Raw genomic sequence first — 23,383 nt, 5'->3', positions numbered from 1 at the left:
AGTCATTTTTTCACAATGATAAAAAAATAACGTATCCCATATGGCCATGAAAGCACCACACGTACACATGCAAGATGCCATAAGTAATCCTGTGTGCTCAGAATACTCATGCAACGTATGTCTGATATATTGTCCACTATGGAATCAGATGTATTTATGAGCTGTTTTCTCCGTTTGAGGCCTTGACCATCAGAAATGAATCTAAATCATGTGAGGGTTTTTTTTTGTGTACCTTCAGGTGCAGTCGATATGTAACATGGCAATCGCTGATTAAGTCAAGTCATCTTTATTTATATATATTACATATATATTATGCATGCAAACAAAATTAAGTAGAAAAATAAAAATAAATAAAAGGACTGAAACTCCCCCAAATTGGTTTCCAGTGTCATCTGATCTGAATACGTCTTCTGTGCAGTGTATTGTAACGTCTGCACTCCCGTCTGGCCCATGTCATCACCTGCTGATAAAACTCAGTCGGCAAAAGCATTTTTGGGAGGTATTTTATTCAAACCACCCTTGCTTCTTTGCTTCCATCTTTTGAATTATTTTTTATCAAGGCAGCTTTACATAGAGCTTGCATATACCCTCTTCTAGTCTCGAGTCTTTAAAGATCATTGTCCAATGGTAATGACTTACATATCTTATCTTACTTTTGATACATAACCCCCCCCCAAAAAAGTATGATTTTTCTTTAAAATTGCCTATAATGTCTCATTCTTCCTGATTGTAAAACGGCCACAAGAGGGCGGCTGATCCTGGTCTCAGCTGCTATCCCGAGTACTGATACCTGAAATAAGCCTAGTATCGGCCCGATACTGATACCTAGTATCGGTACCAGCCCATCTCTAAACAAAACAATGCATAGACCACCAGCATGGCGGCTGCAGGTGTGTCCACGGGAAAATGACTTTTTTTATCCTGCTTTAAGGTGATTTTAAGACTTAAAATGATCTAAACTAGTCGAAATTTCTCTCACACATAAGCTAAATAAAGAATAATTGAGACAATAACTTTCATATCTACTTGGTGTCACGTAGACTAATATAAGCTTGCCAAGTAATACATTCAGTAAATACATTAAAGTATTCAATTCCGTCATTGCATTGCACTGTATACTACAGTATATATAGGCAAATTGCAGGAGAGCTTGAAAAAGGTGGTGCAGCACCGATATTTGACACTGTGAGGCGGTGTTGTAAACATGACATGAATTTAATTGTATCATTATGATGGCTATAATTAAATGTAATGACAGCACGAAACATGATTGATTTGGGAATGTTTACACGGGGTTAACGCCACTTTTTTTTTCTCTACTACTGTTCAACTTCTTTCTTTTCTCAATTTGGAGGCCTTCCACTTGTGTGGCATTTTCCCTGTTTGTTTATATGACCTCGCATGCTTGAAGTGGCAAAAGTGAGAAGGGCAGATGTTACGCACGCACGTACGTTACAAAAAAAAAGTTTAATGGTTAAATACATCACTATTTTCTCAAGTTGCATTATAGAAATATCTCCCACTGTCTCAACATTAATACTGAACAACAACATGTCCAAAAATTACTGTAAGAGTCGGATAAGTCACGGAAAAGCGACTTCCCCTGTGAATCACACACGTTGAGTGGCAATCAATTCCGTGCATGCTTGCAGCTGTGTGTTGACGCATGCGGGAAGCGTGCACGAGTGTTTGCTCACAATCTACCGAATCATAAGTGTGGGGGAGGCTCTCGGAGAAGGGGGGGGGGGGGTAGTGTGTGTGTGTCGGGGGGTTGCCTTTGGGGGGTGTCTCGGCGGGTGCCGTGGCTCTGGGATGGCGCTGAGGCTGAGTACAGTGTGAGCGAGTTCGCGGCCAAACTTTGTAGCGCGGAGGCAGGCAGCAAAAGTTCGCCGGGGAGGCTGAGTCGCGATTCCCGCAGGCTTCCGCTGTCATGTCCCTCCTGGACCTCCCGCGTGAACTCACATATGGACTACAAACTACAAAGTCCTACGTGGATGGTTGTCTCGCTAAAGTGGATTTATCCGTGGGAGATAAAAGTCACCGCGTTGCTGCTTTTGCTGCACGCCGCTGCAGTTTCAATGGATTGTGGTCTCTCTTATCATGCATTGCTTAACTTGGAGATAAGCGAGGGAGCATGAGGACTCGTACCATGTAGCCCTGTGTCGGTTCTTTTTTCCACGCAATGCATTCCCCCCGTGACAAGGAACTGGCGCTCATATCTCGGAAACACCGACTCATGGCTGCGGCCATGCCCGGCGAGGAGAGCCCTTTGCCGGTCAACACTTCCAGAGCTGACCGCAACGGCCTGGGGGGTGGACTGGTGCACTGTTTTATATGTGGCAGCGGAGTAACGGCAGGGAAGGAGCTGAGGTTACAAGTGACCTATCAAAAGGAACGCTACCCGTTTTTCCCGTTCCTACAGAACCAGGAGCCAGCCCCGGGTGCGAGTGAGCTGAGCCCGGAGGGTCACGCGCTGGTGTGCGCCGTGTGTCACTGTTTCCTCGCGGAGCAGTGGAACTCCTTCGAGAGGACCAGGACGCCCATCGAGAAGCGCATGTACTGGTTGAAGCGACCCTACCAGTGCGACTCTCGGCGGGTCCCGCAGGAGTGGAACCTCTCCTACGAGCTGGAGAGGAGGATCAGCACCGGCAGCCACAATTACGATGGGGGCGCCGAGTCTGACTTCTCATCCTTTTCTGACAACATGTCAGACCAGGAGATGGATGTGGTGGACAGGGGCGGCGCGAGTAAGGACAAGTGCCCGAAAGCAGCCGCTAAATCGCAGAGGGATGGTAGCAGGAAAAACAGTGTTAAAGACAGCCCTGAATCCCCAAGGACTGTCCCCCGGTACACGGTGGGGGTCTATGGCGCGGAGGGATCACCCAAACCGGACAGTTTGCTTCCTACTCGACGTGCACCTAAAGTTTTGAATAACATATGTCAGTCATCATATTTGGCAAAGTTCCAGGAGAGCGTCCCCCACCGGTGCCATGACAACCATTTCTCGGACGCACCTGTGCAGGACAACGGGGTGATCATGCGCAACAGGTCGTGGCTGGAGGAGGGGAACTCGATCCAGCGTGGAGCTGACAACAGCTGCATCTCACCCGGGTATCCTCACCCCAACTCAAAATGTAATCGGGATATTCCGCGAGGCATCAACTCGGATGAAGATGAGATTAACATCACAAGTGATGAAGACCGGGAGAGTCGCAAAAATGTCAAACATCGCGGAGCTGCCGGTGACCTTTTGACCCGAAAGGTAGCACAACTGCACCACGCTGCGGAGTCAAACGCAGACGGACGTGCGTGCTTTATCTGTGGCGCTGAGCTGGCTCGAGGTGGGAGCTATAAAGTCAGCGTTCAGAAGCAGGAAACGGCACAAGGGGAACCTTTCTTTCCCTTCCTGTGGCTGCACAGCCCCCCTCCAGGTGCGTTGGCCATCAGCCCAGCAGGTGCGACCCTGGTGTGCGGCAGCTGTCACGCCTCACTCATGCAGCAGTGGCACAACTTCCAACAGGCCGACGTTCCCGTGCTTCAGCGCCTCTACGTTGTCCCGCTCAACCCGACCGCCGCGTCCCTGCAGGACAAACCCACCAAGCCGACGGAGTGCGACATGAAAGGTCGCCGTGAGGCCTGCTTCCTGTGCGGTCAGGAGATGGGCGTGGATAAAGTAGTGCACGCTCAAGCTGGCGTGGGCAAATCTCGCGGGGTGATGTATTTTCCTTTCATCAACATGCTCCCCTGTCCTCCAAACGCCCAGCCAATGAGAAACGGGCGTGTGCACTGCTGCTCACAGTGCCTTTTAATCCTCGAGGACATCTGGAGTGCTTATCGCCTTTGTCTCAGCGAGGATCTCATCACCTCCGTTAGCTCCTTCCTGATCAGGTATCACTCCGTCATGGCTATTGACGGGTTCGGATGTGTTGGTTCCCAGACTGGGGTGTCTTCTGAGAGCTCCGTGTGCTACTTGTGCGGATCCGAGTTATCCACCGGATGCGAGTTCCAGCTTCATGTCAACCCGCCTGGACGTTGCGGCGAGAAGGAGCCGTTCTTCCCTTTCCTCACCGTGCACCCACCTGCTCCTCGAGCCAAGCCGGTTGACGCCACAGGCCTGGTGTCAGCCTGCGCTCTCTGCTACCACGACCTGCTCAGTCAGTGGGCCCAGCATGAGGGCAGAGGCCCGGGTCCGTCCACGCCCTCCACACCGTCCACCTCGGGCTCGTCCAGCTCTCCTTGGGCCCGCCAGTACACCTGTGAGGCGTTTGCGTGCTTCTTCTGCAGGCGGGAGCAGCGCAGGCAAGGGAGGATGTGCATGGTGACTGTGGCCAGGCTCCCTGTTTTTCTCTATGCGCCGCGCAGCGCTCGCACGCTCCTGGTGGATGATGGAAGGAGGCTGATGGTTGGCTCGTGTGTGGATTGTAAGGCCATGGTGCAAGTGGGTCGGAGCGTACAGCAGGACGGGGAGAGAGAAGAGCCGCGGTTAACCTCGCCACAGCCTGGACAACAGGTTGGTCATTTTGAAATATTTCTATTCAACATTCTGCTTAGTGCTGTCACTATCGAATATTTGTTATTATCGATTAATCGACTATTTTGATTCATTTTAATTTTGCATATTACAAAAGCAGTTTGATTACTGTACTTTGTATTTGTATAGTGCAGTGGTGTCCAAACTCGGTCCTCGAGGGGCGGAATCCTGTAGGTTGTGGGTGTTTTCCTGCTCCAACGCACCTGTTCCCAATAACAGGATTGTTATCAGGCTTATGCAGAGCTTCCATCCAAAACCGGCAGGACTCGGGCCCTCGATGACTGAGTTTGGACACCATAGGTCAGAGGTGGCAAATCCAGGTCCAGAAAGTAAAAACCCTGCCAAAGTTTGGGTTTAGCCCCTGATGCTAGCTAGTTAGCTTGCTCCCTAAAAGGTGAACAGGCGCCATGGGAGCTAGCTAGGGAGCTAGCTAAAAGGTAAACAAGCACCATGGGAGCTAGCTAGGGAGCTAGCTAAAAGGTAAACAAGCACCATGGGAGCTAGCTAGGGAGCTAGCTAAAAGGTAAACAAGCACCATGGGAGCTAGCTAGAGAGCTAGCTAGCGAGCACCTGGGGCTAAAGACAAATGGTGGCATGGTTTTTACTTTCGGGACCTGAATTTGCCACATCTGCCAGTGGTATAGTGATGTAAAAAAAAAAAGAAAAGAAAAGTGGATTGATGTTGTACTATTTTACCGGTTCGGTCATTCTTTTCCAAAGTAAAAACATATGTTTGCAAATGTTTTACTTTGATTAAACAGAAGATAATCAGTCTCCAAAAGATTACTCGATTATTAAAATAGTTGTAGTAATTTGATAATCGATTACTTCTTAGCTCTTATTCTGCTTTTATGCTCCCTAATTCCCCCACGCTGTAAAGAATGTGTTTGTCCTGGTGTGACCTCGGAGTTTCACAAGTGACGATGTTGACAATTGCTGTCACTTTCATGCTGTCACGAAAGTGCTTGTTTCATGTGTTTGTGTTTGAAACGGTAATCAATAGCTTGTTTAGGAACCTCACACAGTGTTATTGTGTGTAAGAAAGTTTGGGGCCACTTATGTGGATTACGATGACGCAAACATCAACAAACCTCTGTGAAAGCTCCAAATCTATATGAGATCCAAAGACCAAAGACTGCATTGAGTTTATTTGATCAAGCACGACGGAGTATGTCTCACATTTGGCTGTCAGTGTTGTTGAAATGTTGATGGATGTTGTTTTCTCAAAATACATTACATAACTAATCCTTAAGAACTGTCATTGTTATTGAACAAGGACAATACGACTTGTAGCAAAGTCTTATTGCATGTGAAGCATACAAAATAATAGACTCATCTTACTATCCATCTCATATCAAAATGTAAATATTAATCAAAAGTGTGATGTGATGCAGCTGTGTCAATACAGTACCATACAAGCTATACATGTCTTGACTGATATATTTTCCTTTTATACACTATAAGCATCCTTCTATTTCTGATCCTTGTTCTTGTGATATGACTGAAGCGAATGGCATAATTTTCCATTAGCCACACATTCATTCAGACATTCAGGCTGTATTTGTGCACATTTATTTGCCATGCGTGTGAATATTCTTATTCACCCAAGGTCATCACGACATCAAACCATTGAGGGATTTATAGACTAGTCGCAGAATTTTGAATTCTCTTCTCCAGCTGATTGGGCGCCAGTGTAAATAAACCCTAATATGTTCGCATCTCTTTGTCCTGAGCTACAGCTGTTTGAGGCTCTTTTGAGGGAATCCAGTCAGAAGACCGTTGCAATAATGAAGTCTACTGGAGATAAAAGCCGGAAAAAGTTTCTCCTGGTCTCCTAGGAGATTACAGTACTTGCAGTAGAAAGCCAAAAGTGGCTGTGTTATTCCTGATTGTGATGAGAGCAATTGCGAGATCTACAGATGTGCATCGCTGGAGAAAACATTCAATACACTTCCTCTTAAAAAAACAAAACTCTCCTATTTCACTCTGCTGCTCATTTTTATCCATGTTTTAATGTCACCCTTCCATCAGTAAAACTTGTAAAATTCCCATCCTGCTGTTTTAAAGCTGAGGGTGGAGAATGCAAATTGGAGCCAGTGGGGCCGTACAAGGGCTTGTGATGTTTTAATGAAGCGCCGAGGAGCCTTCAGACCGCCAGTTGGCCTCGTGAACCGCTCTCTCATGCAAACTGTTAGCGACTGTACAGCCTCGCAGGACACAAGACAAACATCTGTGGATGCCATTCGCACTCGGCAATCTCAAAATGGAAGCACGCTCGCGCCAGCTGTCGGGAACCGTCCACCTCATTCGCGATCAGTCCCTTGAGATAACGACACTTGCACTTCTTTTAGAGCGCTTATTCAGATAGGGAGCAAAATTTCCTCCACTGGACTCGACTTGTTTATTTTTGCTGTGATTGTTGTTATTGGCCTGCACATGCTGTCACACGTTCTCAGATGAGCTCATAGGGGGGTACTCCCAATATAGAGTCTAATTATGGGGCCGGCTTTTGCCCATTGAGACTGAGGTGTCGCGGTATGGGAGAAGTGTCACGCGTGGAAAGGTTTCGAGTTATCATTTTGGACCGGGCTAGTTCCAGGTGGCAAAGCTCCTTTTGGCTTGTGTGAGCTAATAACCTGTATTAAGTGACATTGTCTCTGCTGGGAAGCGTGTATGTGTGTGTGAATGAGAGAGTCAGGCTGCAGGGGACAGGTGCTTTGTCCCCTTGGTTTGAGGTTTGACAAAGTTTCAATTTTTTTTTAGTTTAGTACATCGCTACTAATATTTATTATTATATTACTATATATTTATATATAATATAGCAAAGGGCTACCAGTTTGACACGCACTTCTGAAATAAGAAATATGTTCAAATGACCTTTAATGATATCATTACTAGGGTCGGAACTGTTGTATTTAATTGACTAATATTAGCTCTTTTAAAATAGTAAAAAAAAAAAAAAAAAAATTTTTAAAAGTTTTTCAAATTGATTTTTGTACATATTAAGTCATTCACTGCCATTGACGACTATAGATGTCAAAAATTCATTTGAACTATTTTTATTAGTTTCACTCCCCCCCACTCCCCACACTTTTATGGAGTATGAAAACCTAGAAAAAAATGTAATGTACATTTAGAACAGATATAAAATTTGTGATTAATCTTGAGTGATCTAGTGAAGTCATGTGATTAATTACAATAAAAAAAAATCACCTGATGCCCCTAATAAAGAAAAAGAAAAGGAAAGATTATTAAAATAGGGGCGTCAAATGATTAATTTTTTAAATTGTAATTAATCGCATGACTTCAATAGGTAACTGACGATGAATCACAAATTTTATATCCTTTCTAAATGTACAATAAAAAAATTCTAGGTTGTCACACTCCAAAAAATGTGAAACTAATAGAAATAGTTCAAATGAATTTTTGACGTCCATAGTCGTCAATGGCAATGAAAGAGTTAATACATAAACACTACAATATAAGGCAAACAACATATAATCTGTTTCATATTTTAACTGAAAGACACTCTCTCTTCTGTTACATTTCAATTTTGGGGTTGCAGATGCTGGCAGTGGTGAGCGATGTCTACCATCCAGTGGTGAACACTGTCAAAACAACGTAAGACTTCAGATCTAGTAAACATTTTTATTTAAATAAATTAACAGAGGGCCACTCCGAGTTTGGGCGTGGGTGCTCAGTTGCCCGTGCCTGCTATACAGTACACTATAAAAAAAAAAAAATTCTACATCCGACCCAAATGCGCTCCTTTGGCATTGGCTGTTGGATGCTATTTAGCATCTATTCTAAGTGGTTCTATGTAGAACTAACCATTAGCCAATGGTTCTAAATGGCTTATTCACTGACACCGCCCACTTCTGTAGTCTCTGAACCCCCAAAGAATTCCATATCAAATCATTTATTCTACACCTTTCCACTTATGAACCCTTAAAAAAAAGCCCAGTGGTGCACATTGGTGCTATATGGAACCAGATGGATGGGTGAGACCTAACCTGTCATATAGTACGTGTGTTTCCGAAGTGAGTGTGCTCTCACTGCAGGTCTGGTATCCTGTGCAGAGGGTTTTTTTCTGTCACAGGAAAAACATGCCAGCTTTCTAACAGCACCGCCAAGCAGGATTTACAGCATAGCGGCTAAATGAGGGGGAGGTCAAAATTACACGTGGGATCAGGAAGTGAAGCTGAAATGGGATATAAACAAATTTAGCTAGCGTGAACAATTGGAAGTAAAAGAGACGAGAAACATTGAGGGCTGAGGGGGGATTAAAGGGGTTGAAACTGCATTCAGAAGAAAAATGAATCATGCTTTCATTCATTGAAAAACAAAAATGTTATGACATAATTCAATTTCACAGCAAATTCTCAAACATTCAGTTAACTTAATCTCAAATATCTTCATACGCAGGCTAAAATTTTGCCTCTATGCTTTAATCACTTGCTTTCTGTATGCATCCATTAGTCCTGCATTTTTTGCCCAGATTAGAGTATGTGTGTACAATACAGATGAAAATGAGGAGTGCCACAAAATGTATTCTTTGTCCCCACTCTCTTCTTCTACTGTATGTATGTATGTATACCTTTGACATAGTGCCCCCTTGTGTTGCGTTTGAGACATCACATGACTGAAATATGCGGCAGGACTCAAAAACATGCAATTGGATGTTAAAATGTAAAAAGGTGTTCCTCTAGAAAATGAAACTTATGCCATGGTCAAGAAATACAAATGTACTCAAACAATAAAACATATTAGTTCCTATTTTCGTAGACAGGTGCACATCAGCATAAAAACTAGTTTACTGTGTTTGGGAATTCGTCAGACTCACCTGACAATTTGGTGACAGAAAGTAAATTAGACTTTAGACCGGGTGAAACCAGGTCTAAGTTGTGGTGCGGGTGGTGTTACACGACTTTTGTGGATTCGCTCCAGATGCAGGCAGACAGATTCTTAGGATGGAAATGAGGGGAAGCCTTTTCAACTGGCCTTGAATCAAGTAGGCTGTGTTCACTCCCACGGCGACGCAAATGCAGAAGACGCAAGTATCTGTACTTTGTATTGGCAAGTTGTACTGATACTCTGTCTGAAAAAAGTGACATCAGCGCATCACTCGTCGCAGACATGTAAAGAGTAACATTACAAAACGTTTGTGTCTATTTTTAGATTCAGTCTGAAGGCAAAGGAAAATGGCATAGCTTTATTGAATGTCAAAATACAGACCTCTGTCAAGGCCAAACTGGTGACAAAATGTGATTACTTTTTTAAAATCCTGCATGAAGGATGAGAATGAATCCCACTATAATGAGTTAACCAATTAAGTAATGTTAATTTTGCTGCTTTTTAGGTCACAACAGTCTAGTCTTGGTTAAGTCAAACACAATGGAATCTGATCAGCTATACAGTTTTAGAAAAGCACATTGTGGATAGAGCATATCTGTCCTGTTAATCACCATTAAAAAGCATGGACTAATCAGTTAAAAGTGTAGAATTCCGATCCTTGTAATTACATAAGAGAAGTGATTACAATTGCAAGTGTAATTAACTAAATCTATTTCTCATCCTGCATTTCAAAGAACGTCAACTTTCTGGAAAGTGAGTGAGATCTGGAGCGAGCTCATTGAGATTGAATCAAGGAAGTCCAGCCGAGATGTTTCTCCACTTCCTGTTGCCACAGAAAGGAATGCCATTGAGTGCAAAGAATGAATAAAGAATTAGCATGTCACGCTGCTGCTCTCGGCTTGTTGTGTCCCCCCAGCCCCTGGCATTTAAGTCATGGGGAGACAATGGAATTAAATTGGTGTTCAGGGGCTTGACGTCAGAGCCTTGAGGGTCAGGATATAGTAAATTAATGATCTTTTGATCCCGTAGTGCAGGGGTGGACAATTAATAATCCCAAGGGGGCCACGTGAGATAGTGGAATAGTTGTCAAAGGCTACACCAAAGCCTCAGATGAGATATATATGAGAGAGAGAGAGAGAGAGAGAGAGAGAGAGAGAGAGAGAGAGATGAGAGAGAGAGAGAGATAGAGAGAGAGAGAGAGAGAGAGAGAGAGAGAGAGAGAGAGAGAGAGAGAGAGAGAGAGAGAGAGAGAGAGAGAGAGAGAGAGAGAGAGGAGAGAGAGAGAGAGAGAGAGAGAGAGAGAGAGAGAGAGAGAGAGAGAGAGAGAGAGAGAGAGAGAGAGATCTCTTTATGATTACATGATTACTTGTTGACTTCCATTTTATTGTCAATGAAACAAATAGCTTTGCTAATGCTGCCTTCATTCTCACTGGCCTCTATTTAAAAATAAAGTTCAAATCCAGTTGAATGGAGAATGATGACGAGTTTGTTTGTTCTGGCACCGAAGGGAGAATATGATTGAATGAACGTGATGTTTGGTTTATATAAAACAGTTCTTTGTTGCTGAGGGTTTTATACTGTACTTTATGTATTTATTGTATTTCTGTATGCTTGATAATTACAGCCTGCCTATTTTGATGGCCAGTTTTTGTTGGGAAAATAATTACATTACAGTACGTTTGGAAATGGAAAACAAGGGTTTTTTGTGCCAGTTTGGTTGAAAGTAGAAAAAAAGGGTTTATATTTTATTTTACTTTTTTTTTTTTTTTTTTTTTTTTTACTGTTCCGAGTCATGATTAAACCTCTCCAGAGTACAAATGCTATGGTCCGTCATATATTCCTAATGTGTTGCGTCATCCTCCATAAGGCCGTGAAGTAGCCTGCTAACTAGCAAACGCAAAAGAAAATAACAAATATACTGTAGCACTCTGGATATTCCGCTCTCTTCAGGGGATTTTTTGAAACAAGGGTGGTCTCATGGTAAACACTTACTATCTGACTACACTGAGCTTCAGGGTTTGCCTGGATCCTGCTTTTCTTTGAATGCTTTATCCTGTTCCTTTCACATTCCAAAAACATCCAGTTAGGTTAATTGAAGATACTAAACTGTTCATAGTTGTGAATCCGAGTATAAATGGTTGTTTGTCATTGTCTGTTGTTGGTTGGTTGTGCTATCCTCGAGAAACCAGGAAGTGGCCTGCCATATTACAAATGTTGCCCTCACACACTTTTATCAATACTTAAAAGGTCTCCACTAAATTTTCCCATTTGAAAATTTCTGTAAAACTAACACAAAGCATATAATACATACAATACATAACTTAGTCTTTTAAAAAAGTCAGCTAGCATAATGCTAACACAAAATGCGTACGCCACAGACAAGCTAACAAATAAGCATCAATGTTGCGACACAGCAATATTCAAAGAACAATATTGGATGAAAATAAAACATTTTCCTCACAATTGTAAGATGTAATAGCATTAGCGAGTATCGCTACTTGGTGTGAGTATGTAAGTACTTGTACTCATACTCGGTCTACAAATATTTTATCCAATGGTGTGTTGATGCTTTAACTTAAGGCCGTTAGGCTGTGCTCCCCTAAAATGTAAAGTCTGTGTTTTACAGTCGTAAATCAGCTTTAACTGGCGTAATTATAGAGGACAGAGTGCAAAGAAACTACAGCTCTCTGTTCTCCTCCAGCTGCCCTCTCGCCATTGCACACATACATACGCGAACCCTCTCCGGCGCACACGCTCGCACACGTAAAATATATCATCTTTGATCTGCATCTAAATTTGCAGCAGCTGCAAGTGTGTTTGTGCACACGTGCGTCTGCCAGGTGGTCGGCAGCACTGGCAGGTGTTTGCTCTCGTGCTCGCAAATGCAGCTGGATTGTGCCACAGCTGTCAGTGTGTATGGCCGATTGCGTGCGTGCGTGCGTGAGTGTGTGTGGGCACACAGTAGCCTATTACCGCTATTTTTAACATGTAACTTATGTTTGTAACTGTTGTTATTGGGTATTTCAATACTTTTTCCTCTGTGGTTTTCCCATATGTTTCGGTTCTGTTCTTTTTCTTTTCATGGTCACCACTGATAGTTCAAAATGGATGAAAGATGACTTCACCCTGCTAACTGTAGATGTCAGCTGGAGTCCCAAATAGCACATAGTGGACTACTTGGCACCATACGGTCAGCGCACTGGCTCCAAGCGAGCAGACGTTAGATTTGTTTACTTTCTATCCGACAGCCAATCAGAGGAGAGATAATCATCCGTAGCGGTCATCTTTAGGGATCTTATTTTGGCCGTCGAAGTCGTTCCCTTCTTGGATGACTCTCTCCTTCCATTAGCCTCCCCTCTGGTCGTGACCTGGCCACCCCCTCGTACAGACCAACCACCTGGTCTCTGACAGCTTTGCTCCAGCAGGCTTCGGGACAGCTGGGAGGAAGTTTGACAGACAGCAGGGAGTTTTGGACTGAGTTAGATGTCAGAATGTAGTGTGCAGTTTCAGCAGAGGCCATGACAACTTAAATGTTTTTTTTTTTTTTTTTTTTAGTCTGCACACTGTGTGCTCGTCATATTTTTAACATCTTGTCTCATTCACCTTGAACTATTTTGTTGAATGTTCAACCCTGGCGTTGTCTTTTTAATACGTCAGTGCCAACAGGGAATAAAGTAGCGTCTACTGATGGAATAACCTGTTGATTTGCTATTGTCAGGAAACCTCATCTATTTTGCTGCAACTGAAATGTTAGCTAACTTAATACCCCCCATGGGCTTGCATCAGATTCGTTTTTTACCTTGATAAACCCATCACAAAAGGTCAGTTGTACTCATCAGCCTTAGTGACCTTTTCCATTATTCCAGAATGCTCCCCAGAAAAATAATTGTGCTTTTTCCTCAAAGCTGCAAAGATGTTTAGTCCCTCTTAAAATGGTCATACATTGCGCAGATTAAGACGTTTGAGGTTGTCTCACTTGACTTGAGTCAAAGTTGATCCCATGTTACATTTGGGGGAGTTTCTGGCGTGTCAGAATTTTGGTCGGCCCCGACAATGATCTCATATGGTTGAATCAGGGTTACTTAAATGTTCAAACTCGGAGCCTTTTCCCATCACTGGGCCTGCGCAAAGTGAATCTAATGAACACATGCCCAGTGTGAGCAGTCAAGTTGTGGCTCAGTCATTTGGTCCTGTGTGAGATGTTCAATGCTTAGTTTTGGCTTTCTGTTGTGGGCGATTTACTTGTGCAGTGTGGGTTGCAATTTAAAAAGGGCACTTTTAAGATCATAGTGTAAGTGTATGCCCAACGTTAGGGTTTTAAAAGTAATAGTGTCTTGCCTTTATATACCTCTGCATGAAAAGCTTAAGCTATATTTTGTTAGCAATTAGTGGGTTGGTTAGTTTCTTAGCCAAAACAGCGATGCCTTGAGATTTTTTTGTTGTGTGACCGACCATGCTCGTAACATCTTTCTTTCTTTTTTTTGGGGGGGAAAGATCAATATTATTTATTTGGCAGCCTTCCCAGGTCAACATGGCTCATAACATCTTTCCAATTGAAATGAATGGAAATGTAATGTAATCTAATTTTACACATTTTTTTATGAAAACAAGCATGTGTACATTTTAATTATCATTAAAATGATTGTGATGAACATGATATTTGCTTGAAAAATAATAGTTAAGGTTGATGCACTCAGAAATTTAACTAGTTTAACTAGAATTTCTGATGTGAAAAATCTTTACTAGATTTTTTTTCAAGTAAATATCAATCCCCATTTTTTTCAGTATGGCAAATATGAGCATTTTTCAGAAATGCCTCGGGAAAATTTATGAATGAGTGTGCAATATCGATTCACACCTCCGCATTGATACGTGGACTTTTATATTTTCTGTATTTGTTTGTGTTAGGACAGCTGTTGCATAAAGCGTTACAATACTACCACCAAGATGCTATTCGTGAGCCGTTCTAAGGCATCTCCAGTTAAGTGTTAGCATTAAGCTAGTGGACAAAGTCATGTTTGTTTATAATACACAACACATAACTCTTTGGTTGCAAGTAAACGCAAAAAACAAAAATCAGCTAAAAGACAACTTGTACATTGAAAAACTTGAAGTTGGGTCATTTGTATCTCAAGGCACAACTGTACATCCAAAATAAGATTATATCGATATATCCCATTCTGTAGCAACTTTGGCATTCAAATCTGCTCGCATTGGGGCGACGCATAAAGATCGCCGTTTATGGCACCCACTACGTAATACTCGTTGCCGCCCTCAACAGGATTGACATGGATAGTGTTTTCGTCATGTCATTATTTTAAAATCTAACAGCTCAGACATTCATGTTGTTGGCCAAATTGTACTTGTTTGAGTGCACTTGCAAGGTTTCAATTAACAGATTTTTCATGTTTTGAGGATTGTTTCCATTGGTGCATGACTCCCACTGCCATGACTGCGCCATGAATCAGAAATAGACAACTACAGTGTCTCCATCTGTGCGACAGATAGATGCTGCACATGCCTCCTAAATGCCTTTTGTTGTTTCGTTCAAGGCCGCCGTCATGTAGCCAGTTGAGGAGGATGTGCTGCGCTGTTCTTGGGTGGACTTGACCTTAACAAGCATCAGATAAATAGCGGCGGCGGGGTCATAGGGAGACTGTTGACATGTCAGTGTAAACAAGATATATTAAGCAAAATCAAAGTTTCCTTCTCCAATTGACATCAATTATAAAAAGCTTAAGTTGTTTTGGAAGCGCAGGCAGGAGGCTTCAATATGTTTTTATGTTCCTCTTCTCCTCCACAGGGCGCAATAAAAATAGCTCTTGGCGCATCACATTTGCTGTCGGAGGGATTCTCCTCGCTCGCTTCTCTCACTTTCCCCCACCATCTTTTTTTTTTTCCTGAACCCACCCCACCCCATCCAATCCTCCACTCTTTTGTCCCCTCTTCCCCCCTCGTTTCCAACTTTCCTCCCCCTTCCGCTTCATCTCTCCCTGTGGTATTAGAGGGGCCACATGTTGCTGGCCTCTCCTGGCGGCGTGAGCCCCATGGCAGGCCCTGGCTCCAGCCTGACGCGTAGTTTGGTGTGAGTGTGTCTGCCCGTGCGTTCGTGTGAAAGTGTGTGTGTGTGTGTGTGTGTGTGTGCGTGTGTGCGGCCGCTAACACAGTAACCCGATAGCGGCGTGGCTGAGCGGAGCAGTGCTGTGATTTATCCCGCGGGCCCAGCAGATGGCTGCAACAGGAGTTTGTTTAAGTTTGCTTCAGAGCTGGGCAAGCGGCCAGGAGCATAGCGAGGGCCTGCCAGAAAAATGTTCAGTGACTCTGGATGCCTAACCACACTACTCCCTCTTGTAGCCCCCCCCCCCCCCATCCCAATCAACACACACACACACATACACACAAGCTATTGCAGACTTGCTGTCGCTATTCTCCTTTTACCCCTCTCTTATTTCTTTTTCCTCCCATCTGTTTCACACACATGCTTACATGGGATCGCGCACACGCTCAGGTATGCGCACGCTCGCACGCGCGCGTCCACATGGTTCTGTCTGCAGCTTCCCTGCTGCTGATAGGTTCTCACATCTCACGAGGGGGTATAGAAGACTGACGAGGTGTTCGTTTTGGAGGAGGCGCAACCGTGCAGATTAACGTCAATTTGTGCTCACTTGGGGAATTTTTTTATATTTTTTTTCTGACTGTTTTGTGACCTTTTGTGAGCTACTCTTCTCTTTGTTCAATTCACATTTACATGTATTTAATTGTTCTATGTTTTCCTTTTATCAAAGCGGAAAGCAACCCCCAAAAACATTTTTTTCACAATAATATGCTCTCTGCAGCCCCACTGGTCTAAATATGGTATTCTGATATATATATATTGAAGGAATTACCTTTATTTTGTAATCTTTTGCGTGTTCAAATAAATCCAAGATGAGATTCTTGTGAAGAGGGTCCTTGCAAGGTTGATTTATTACAGAGATCTCTGGTCACACAATTGCATATCACCCAAGCAGTGTCATCCAATATGTGTGTCCTATTTTGCCCACACAGCCTTTTTATTCAAAACATGAGGAAACACAACACCTCTGTCATCCCGTGAGGTACAGAATGAGTTTGCATTTTGCCAGTAAACTAGATCGTCCTTGAACTTTTGAAAACCGGATTTCTGACAAACAGGAGCTAGACTTCTTAGATAAACATACGAAACATATTAACTTTCTCATGTCTGGGAAAACAGTAGAAAAGAATGTCAAAAGCATTACTCATCAGGTTATATTAGGTTAACATAATTACACCTTCATCAACACATCTATAATGAAATGCAAAACAGGTCAAATGTAAAATAAAACAGTAAAAATGTTAACAATGTCAACAATATATATATATATATATCTTAGAGCTGTCAAACGATTACATTTTTTAATCAGATTAATCACATCTTAGAATTTTGATTAATCGCGATTAATCGCTTAATAAAAAATACTTTTTAATCTACATTTTTTCCCCGCCAAATTTGAAGAGCACCGGTTATGTGTTAATTCTTTTGACTTTTTAATGTCATGAGGACGTTTTCAACATTTTTTGATCCACTGCGCACGCTCATCCTCCTCTTTTTCTAATCAGTTAATTACTTGCGTAATTTAAAATGGAAATGACCCCAATATTTTGACATAAACAAATATTCTAAATGTGATACGCAAATATTCATTAGAACGTCATGTTTAGACTAGTGAGGTCACATATAAGATATTATTGTCAAGAAATGTTTAAGTTTGACTTCCACTTCACTTTAAATCATATGTAAAACAAAAATAAAAACACAGGAACCCTCTACAATATTAGATTTAATAGTTAATAATTTGACGTTTGCGCAGTTAAACATCAAATCAACTTGACTATACAGTATGTGGCTCTGTTAAATGGTTATTGTACGTTGTCTTGAGCCATTTCATTGACACAGTTTGCATTGTGAATCGATTGAGTATGACTGTGAGTGTTGTGAGCTACTTTCAATAAACAAACTTTCCACTCTGCACTTTGTCATTTTACATCACATTTCACATTTGTAGTTTTTATGTAGCCAAAAGTCAGGACTCAAGTCAGCATGTCCAAAGTCAAGCCAAGTCCTAATTTAAGTCACTAAAATCCAAGTCAAGTCTCAAGGCTTTTTGCCGATTCACAAGTCATCAAAACAGTGATTGGAGTCGACTGGAGTCAAGTTAAGTTGCTCCGCAGCACGATTTTGTGTCCTACATTGCTCCGCTCTTCTTCTACGCTGCTTTTACACTTAAAACATTGCTCCCACTCAGCCTATGTTCAGACTTGGCGGCGTTTGCTTTTAAACGTAAGTATAAGTTCAAGCTTAGAAAAATCCCTTATATGTAACATTACATTACACGTAAGACGGTTCAAGTTATCCACGGAGGCTACATGAGGGAGGAGGAGCCTTTGGAAGACCCAGCCTACAAATTTGGATGCGGCTGATGACTTTGTGGCCCAGTCTCTGATTAACACTCATGTTACGTTGTGTCAAATGTCCTCCAAGTGAACCACTTAGCCATAAGCCATAAGTCTGCACCTCCAAAGTTCAGGCTTTTTTCTTGGACATTCCCAAGTTCAGTATCACTGGATATTATTGTGAACTGAATCGAACCAAGAGCCACATCTTTAAAAGTCAACAACATTCATTCTTTTGTCTAATGTTATCTTTAGGAGGTATATTTGAGTACAGTATAAAGCAGTACTAATGTTACAATCCTAACCACATTACAAGTGTATTTTGTGCTAAACTACACTAATCCTTTGTGCTAGTTGCTATGGTAACTGCAGCCGATTCTTTTCATTGGGTCAGCCATTGAAATTGTGACCCCAATCAACATGTATTATTCCTGTGATGTTCGAAGAGACCTCTCTTGTACGACATGGCCTCTGTGGCCTCTCGCATATCTTTTTGAACGGCTCTTCAAACGCACACGAGTGTCACATCAAAGAGGAGACAGGTGAAGAGAATTCATATCCGCCTGCAGCTCTCGGAGCAGGAAGTAAGGGGTCATAGGTTGGGTAACTTAGCAGCCCGCTAATGAATATTTATATGTCAAGGTCAGACTGTGTGATGATGCCAGGTTTATTGCCGAGACAAGTATGTTCAGTGTTTTAACTCATTCACTGCCATTGACGGCTATAAACGTCAACATTTTTTTGAACGATTTCTATTCGTTTAACATTTTTTTTCCACTTTTGTTAAGAGTATGAAAACCTAGAGAAAAAAAAAATTGTACATTTAGAACAGATATAAAATTTGTCATGTCATGCGATAATTACAATTAAAAATTTGAATTGTCTGAGGGCGTCAGGCGATGATTTTTTTTTAATCGTAATTAGAGAAAAAAAAATATTGTACATTTAGAACAGATATAAAATTTGTCATGTCATGCGATTAATTACAATAAAAAAAATTAATCGTCTGGGGGCATCAGGCGATGAAATTTTTTTAAATCGTAATTAATCGCATGACTTCAATAGTTAACTCACGATTAATCACAAATTTTATATCTGTTCTAAATGTACAATAAAAAAATCTAGGTTTTCATACTCTTGTTAACAAAAGTAGAAAAAAATACTAATAAAATAGTTCAAATTATTATTTTTTACGTTTTTAACCGTCAATGGCAGTGAATGAGTTATTAATGTATCATCCTGTTGGAGTTTTGTCACATTCAGGTCGATTTATTTACGAGAATTTTATACGGCATTTTGAGCGTTTATATCGATCAGATCAGACATGATTCCCCCTGCTGCACACCTTTCTTCAGTTTGTAGATGCTAAGCCGCTTTTATGGAGTGATGCTGAGCTGGTCAATGCTCCACTGCTGCGTTACTCAGCTGCGTTCCTGTTGGATGTCCGTGATAGGCTGTAAAACGTCAACCTGTGGAGCGGCTGGAAGCGTGGGAACGTTTGTGTGTTAGCGTATGTGAGCGAACAACATGAAGCGGTCAGCTTGGTTGCTCAACGATCAGGCCTGCTGACCTTATGACCTCAAGCTCTCTGTGATGAGGTTGTCTCAAATTACATTGGGCTTAATGTTTTCTGTCTGCCGGCATTAGAAGAGGAAGGTGTAATCTCTGGAGTCTACTCGCAGCTGAGTGATGGATGATGGTCTTCTGTCTGGCCAACATGTTCCTTAGCTGCAGATTGGATGTCATCCTTAGCTAAATCTGTTTAATTTGAGGCCCAAACCTAGGTTGGGGTGAATTGCAAATCAGTCCTGTGTTAGTGGACCCATAAACAGTTTTGTGATTAAACAACTGAGAATTTGACCTAAAAATGTCCACAGTTGACCAAGAATCTGTCTGTGTGAAAAAGTGTGAAATGACCTGGCTTGGTGTCAACTGATGTCCCAGCCTTTTATTTTTGGGTGTCGATACCTTTCATAAAAGCATCTGTTGTTGCTGACAATTTAGTGACAGAAAGAAGACTACACAGTAAATTCTGTAGAGTAAATTTGACTCTAAACAGTCTATTTGGTCCCACTGTAAACGGAGTAAAATTTACACTTGGAATAGGGATAGGGAATAGGGAATATTAAAAACATTTTATTAAAAGTAAATTTTATTTTGAGTGTGTATGAGAGAATTTTCCTATCCCATGAAAAAAATTATTAAAGATTTTTCACCAAGAGATTTTGACTGAATTTGTTTAAAAATAACCAAAAAAGTTACACAAGGGTTGAGGAACGAACTCACAACCGTTAGCTTGGGAGAGTGCTATTCTACCACCTGAACTATGCCACTCCTTCTGTTTGCTTATACTCCTTTTGGAGCTACGGTTATTCTTGCTGACATGAGTGATATATTAACACACAGTAAGCGCTGCATGGCTCAGTGAGTAGATTGTCCGTCTCCCAATCTGAAGTTGACTTGAGTGACTTTTTTTATTTTTATATTTATTTTACTCTCTTCCAGTCCAAGCGTAAATTTTACTCTGTTTAGAGTGGGACCAAATAGACTCTGTTGAGAGTGAAATGTACTCTACAGAATTGACTGTGTATAGATCTTAGACCAGCTTGAAACAGGTCTAAATTGTGGCGCATTTGGTGTAATGCGATTTTGGTGATTTTGGTCGAGGCACAGGCAGACAGATTCTGCTTTTTTTTTGATATTACTGATACTTTTAATGTATTTGAGGACAGAATTGCATATTTCGCAGATTTCATTTTTGGTAAAAATATTCCCACATTCTTGTTAGTTTGTAGTACGCCTGCACCGCGCCAAGTGCTACAACTTAGTTTTGTAAAGTGACACAAGTTTTGTGATGTTAATAAAGTTCTTGTTTTTACTTTCATACAGTTGTTTTGTGGTCCCGCTGGTATGCATCTTGTAAGGTAAGACTAGCGTGGATTGGAATAGCCAAGGCTAGCAAGGCTAACTTCTTATTTCCGTACTCTCTAACCCACAAAGATGAAGACTGCACCACCTTCTTATTTTCAGGCGACAGCAGCAGTTGGGCAAGTAAATTAGCCGAGTGAAAGATGAAATGCGAAAATTGGGATTAGCAATTTGTCAGTTTCAACTCAAGCACTGTGCAAGTTGACTTAATTGGTTCAACCTGCACCTCTGCTCAAATCTCAGTGATAGTTTGACCTTCAAGTTTCAGTCTCGAGGCGAATTTGACCAGAACATTTTGAATCAAATAATCGTTCTCCCACACATTTTATTACTTGCAGGCGTGTGTGTGAATAAAAGGCATAGGTGAGAGCGGGGTCCATGTTTATGGTTGGAGCTCCCGTGTGTGTGATTCTGCGGCCCAGCCCTGAGGTAAATATTTGAGAAGTGCAGGCACCATTAGGCTCTGTTTGATGTCGTGTGAGTCAGATGATGACGTCAGCTTTTCCTCACGCGCGCACACACTTCCTCCGGCAGAACAATGCTTATGTATTTTGCATTTGTAACTTTTCAAATATAAATACCCCCCCCCCCCCCCTTCCTTTCATGATAGCTACTCATCAGTTTTGGTTTGTGTAAACAGATTCTCTCCTGGGCTTAGCTTTGTGTGTTTCTTAATTAGTTCTCTCATTCTCAACTTTAAATCTTTCTCCCTCCTCCTCCTCCTCCTCATTCTTTGCCTCTTTTCGTTTCTGTTCCAGTGCAGTGCGAGCCAATCTCGCTGGCGCCGGAGCTGCCTTTTTAGTTTCCTCTCTAGAGGACAGAGATTTATTGGTTCTGTTGTTTTTTTTTAATGACATTTTTTTTCTTTTTCATATTTATCGTCAACCTTTTTGCGGCTGACTCCCCTTCATGTGTGCGCAAAGATGTCAAAGGCTCCGGCTTTTGCGAAGCGCTATTCCCTTTTCTCTTGCAGAAAAAGGGAAGTGTCTAATAAAAGGTGCGTGTGTGTCGGTATCACACACACACATGCACACACAGAGCCATGAGTTGGCCTCCCTCAGTCTCCCCAGCTTGTAAGAGAGCGAGCGAGCGAGTGAGAGAGAGAGAGCAAGGCAGGAAGCAGAAAGGGAGCCTGTGCCAAGCTGGAGCTGAATTCCTGCCAAGAGTCTACTTGTTTGCTCGTCTGGCTGGAGCCAGAGGCTGACCTTATTAGCTCGGAGGGCAGCCGTCTTATTAAAACACATCTGGCGCTCAGGGAGCCCAAATAGTCCTCATATTGTCTTCCTGCTTGCTCCTGACCTTGCGTTACCTAGCAGGAATGCTGACAAGGGCTTCACGCATCTGTTGAGAGTTTCGCCAGGGTAGTCCAACCCCACCTCCACCCCCACACCCCATACCGCTCCCCTCCGCCTCCTCACTCTTGCTGTCTTTGCTGGCGCCTGCACGGTAGCTCAGTGGGACCTGTTTTTCTTCCTCCGGCCCCCACCCCCCTTTTTTTTTTTTTGCCTTTTTCCTCCCACCTTTTCCACACCGCCGCCATACGCTCGGTGGTGTAGCGTCACCGTACCCCCCACAAGGAGCCCCCCCCCCCCCAATCCGGCCAGGTTTGTGTGTTGATACAATTCTTCCTGTGTAACCCGGTCGTGGTTGAATACTTTGTTTCAAAGTGTGAGAGCAGGTTCAGCTCATAATACGCCGATTACTTGGGCTTAATTATAGGGACCACAATGGAAATAAGCCTATGGCTTTATGGTGTTTTTATCCCTTTGGCAGCAGTTGTGTCGTATGTTTGTAAACATGTTTCGTTTGTTGTCAATAAATATTTCAATCAATCAATTAACACTGCCCATTTACCTGTATCCAAGTTCACCATTTTTTCTTTTTATTAATCCACATATGATCTGAAGATATCCAATTTCCTCCTTTATCAAAACTATAATTGGGTGAAATCCAGCTGGATTCCTTTCTTTTCTTTGGTCCTTCCTCGGGTCTCCTGACGGCCTTACGACTCTGGCTGGAAGTGTTTGGTTTAGGTGAACGGTATGGGATTTTTTAATAGGTTTTAGGTGAACTAATGAATACACACACTCACACGCACGCACATACACATGCTCACCCACATACAAAATAAAAAAAAATAAAATGAAAAAAAGAGAGCAATGATGATGACATGTCAAATCTGTAAAATTACCGAATGAACAATACTGAGCTCCCCAGAAAAAAAAAATATATATAATTGGGTCTCGTAATCTATGTTGTGAAAATCTCACCTTCTCTGATTTGGGAGTTTTGCTCAGGTTGTGACGGTGGTCATAGACTTTTCACAACCCCAAAGCGTTGCCAACAGTCTCTCAAACTATCCACACACCTCATTCTCTGTCCCTTTTCTTTGTGGCCATCCGCTTCTTCATTGACAATCTTGCCATATTTTTGTGGTTCATTATTTCTCTTTGCAGTGCCTTAGGGATGTGCAGTCCTTTATAGCTTGATATGAGGCCATGAGACGCTAACTGTAGTTTTTCAATCTACCTCAGTAATATTGCTCGGTGTGCAACAATAGTTCGGTGTGCAGTCTCTTCAAGTATTAAATGCTCGATATACAGTAAAAAGACAGCT

General features: G+C 42.3%; 1 protein-coding gene across 1 annotated transcript in view; it reads left to right on the top strand.

Moving 5' to 3' along the window:
* Positions 1-1,768: 1,768 nt before the first annotated feature.
* gse1b (Gse1 coiled-coil protein b) overlaps positions 1,769-23,383 on the top strand; it is a 185,992-nt gene continuing 164,377 nt past the window's right edge. Inside the window, 1 exon segment of the mRNA XM_077563464.1 lies at positions 1,769-4,510. Within this exon segment, the coding sequence (XP_077419590.1) occupies positions 2,237-4,510 (2,274 nt within the window). The 5' untranslated portion in view covers positions 1,769-2,236.

This window comes from Vanacampus margaritifer, chromosome 4, assembly GCF_051991255.1.
Source record: "Vanacampus margaritifer isolate UIUO_Vmar chromosome 4, RoL_Vmar_1.0, whole genome shotgun sequence".
NCBI classification, from domain to species: Eukaryota; Metazoa; Chordata; class Actinopteri; order Syngnathiformes; family Syngnathidae; genus Vanacampus; species Vanacampus margaritifer.
The sequence above is the reverse complement of the archived record's forward strand: the minus strand, read 5'-3'. Positions and strand labels throughout refer to the sequence as shown.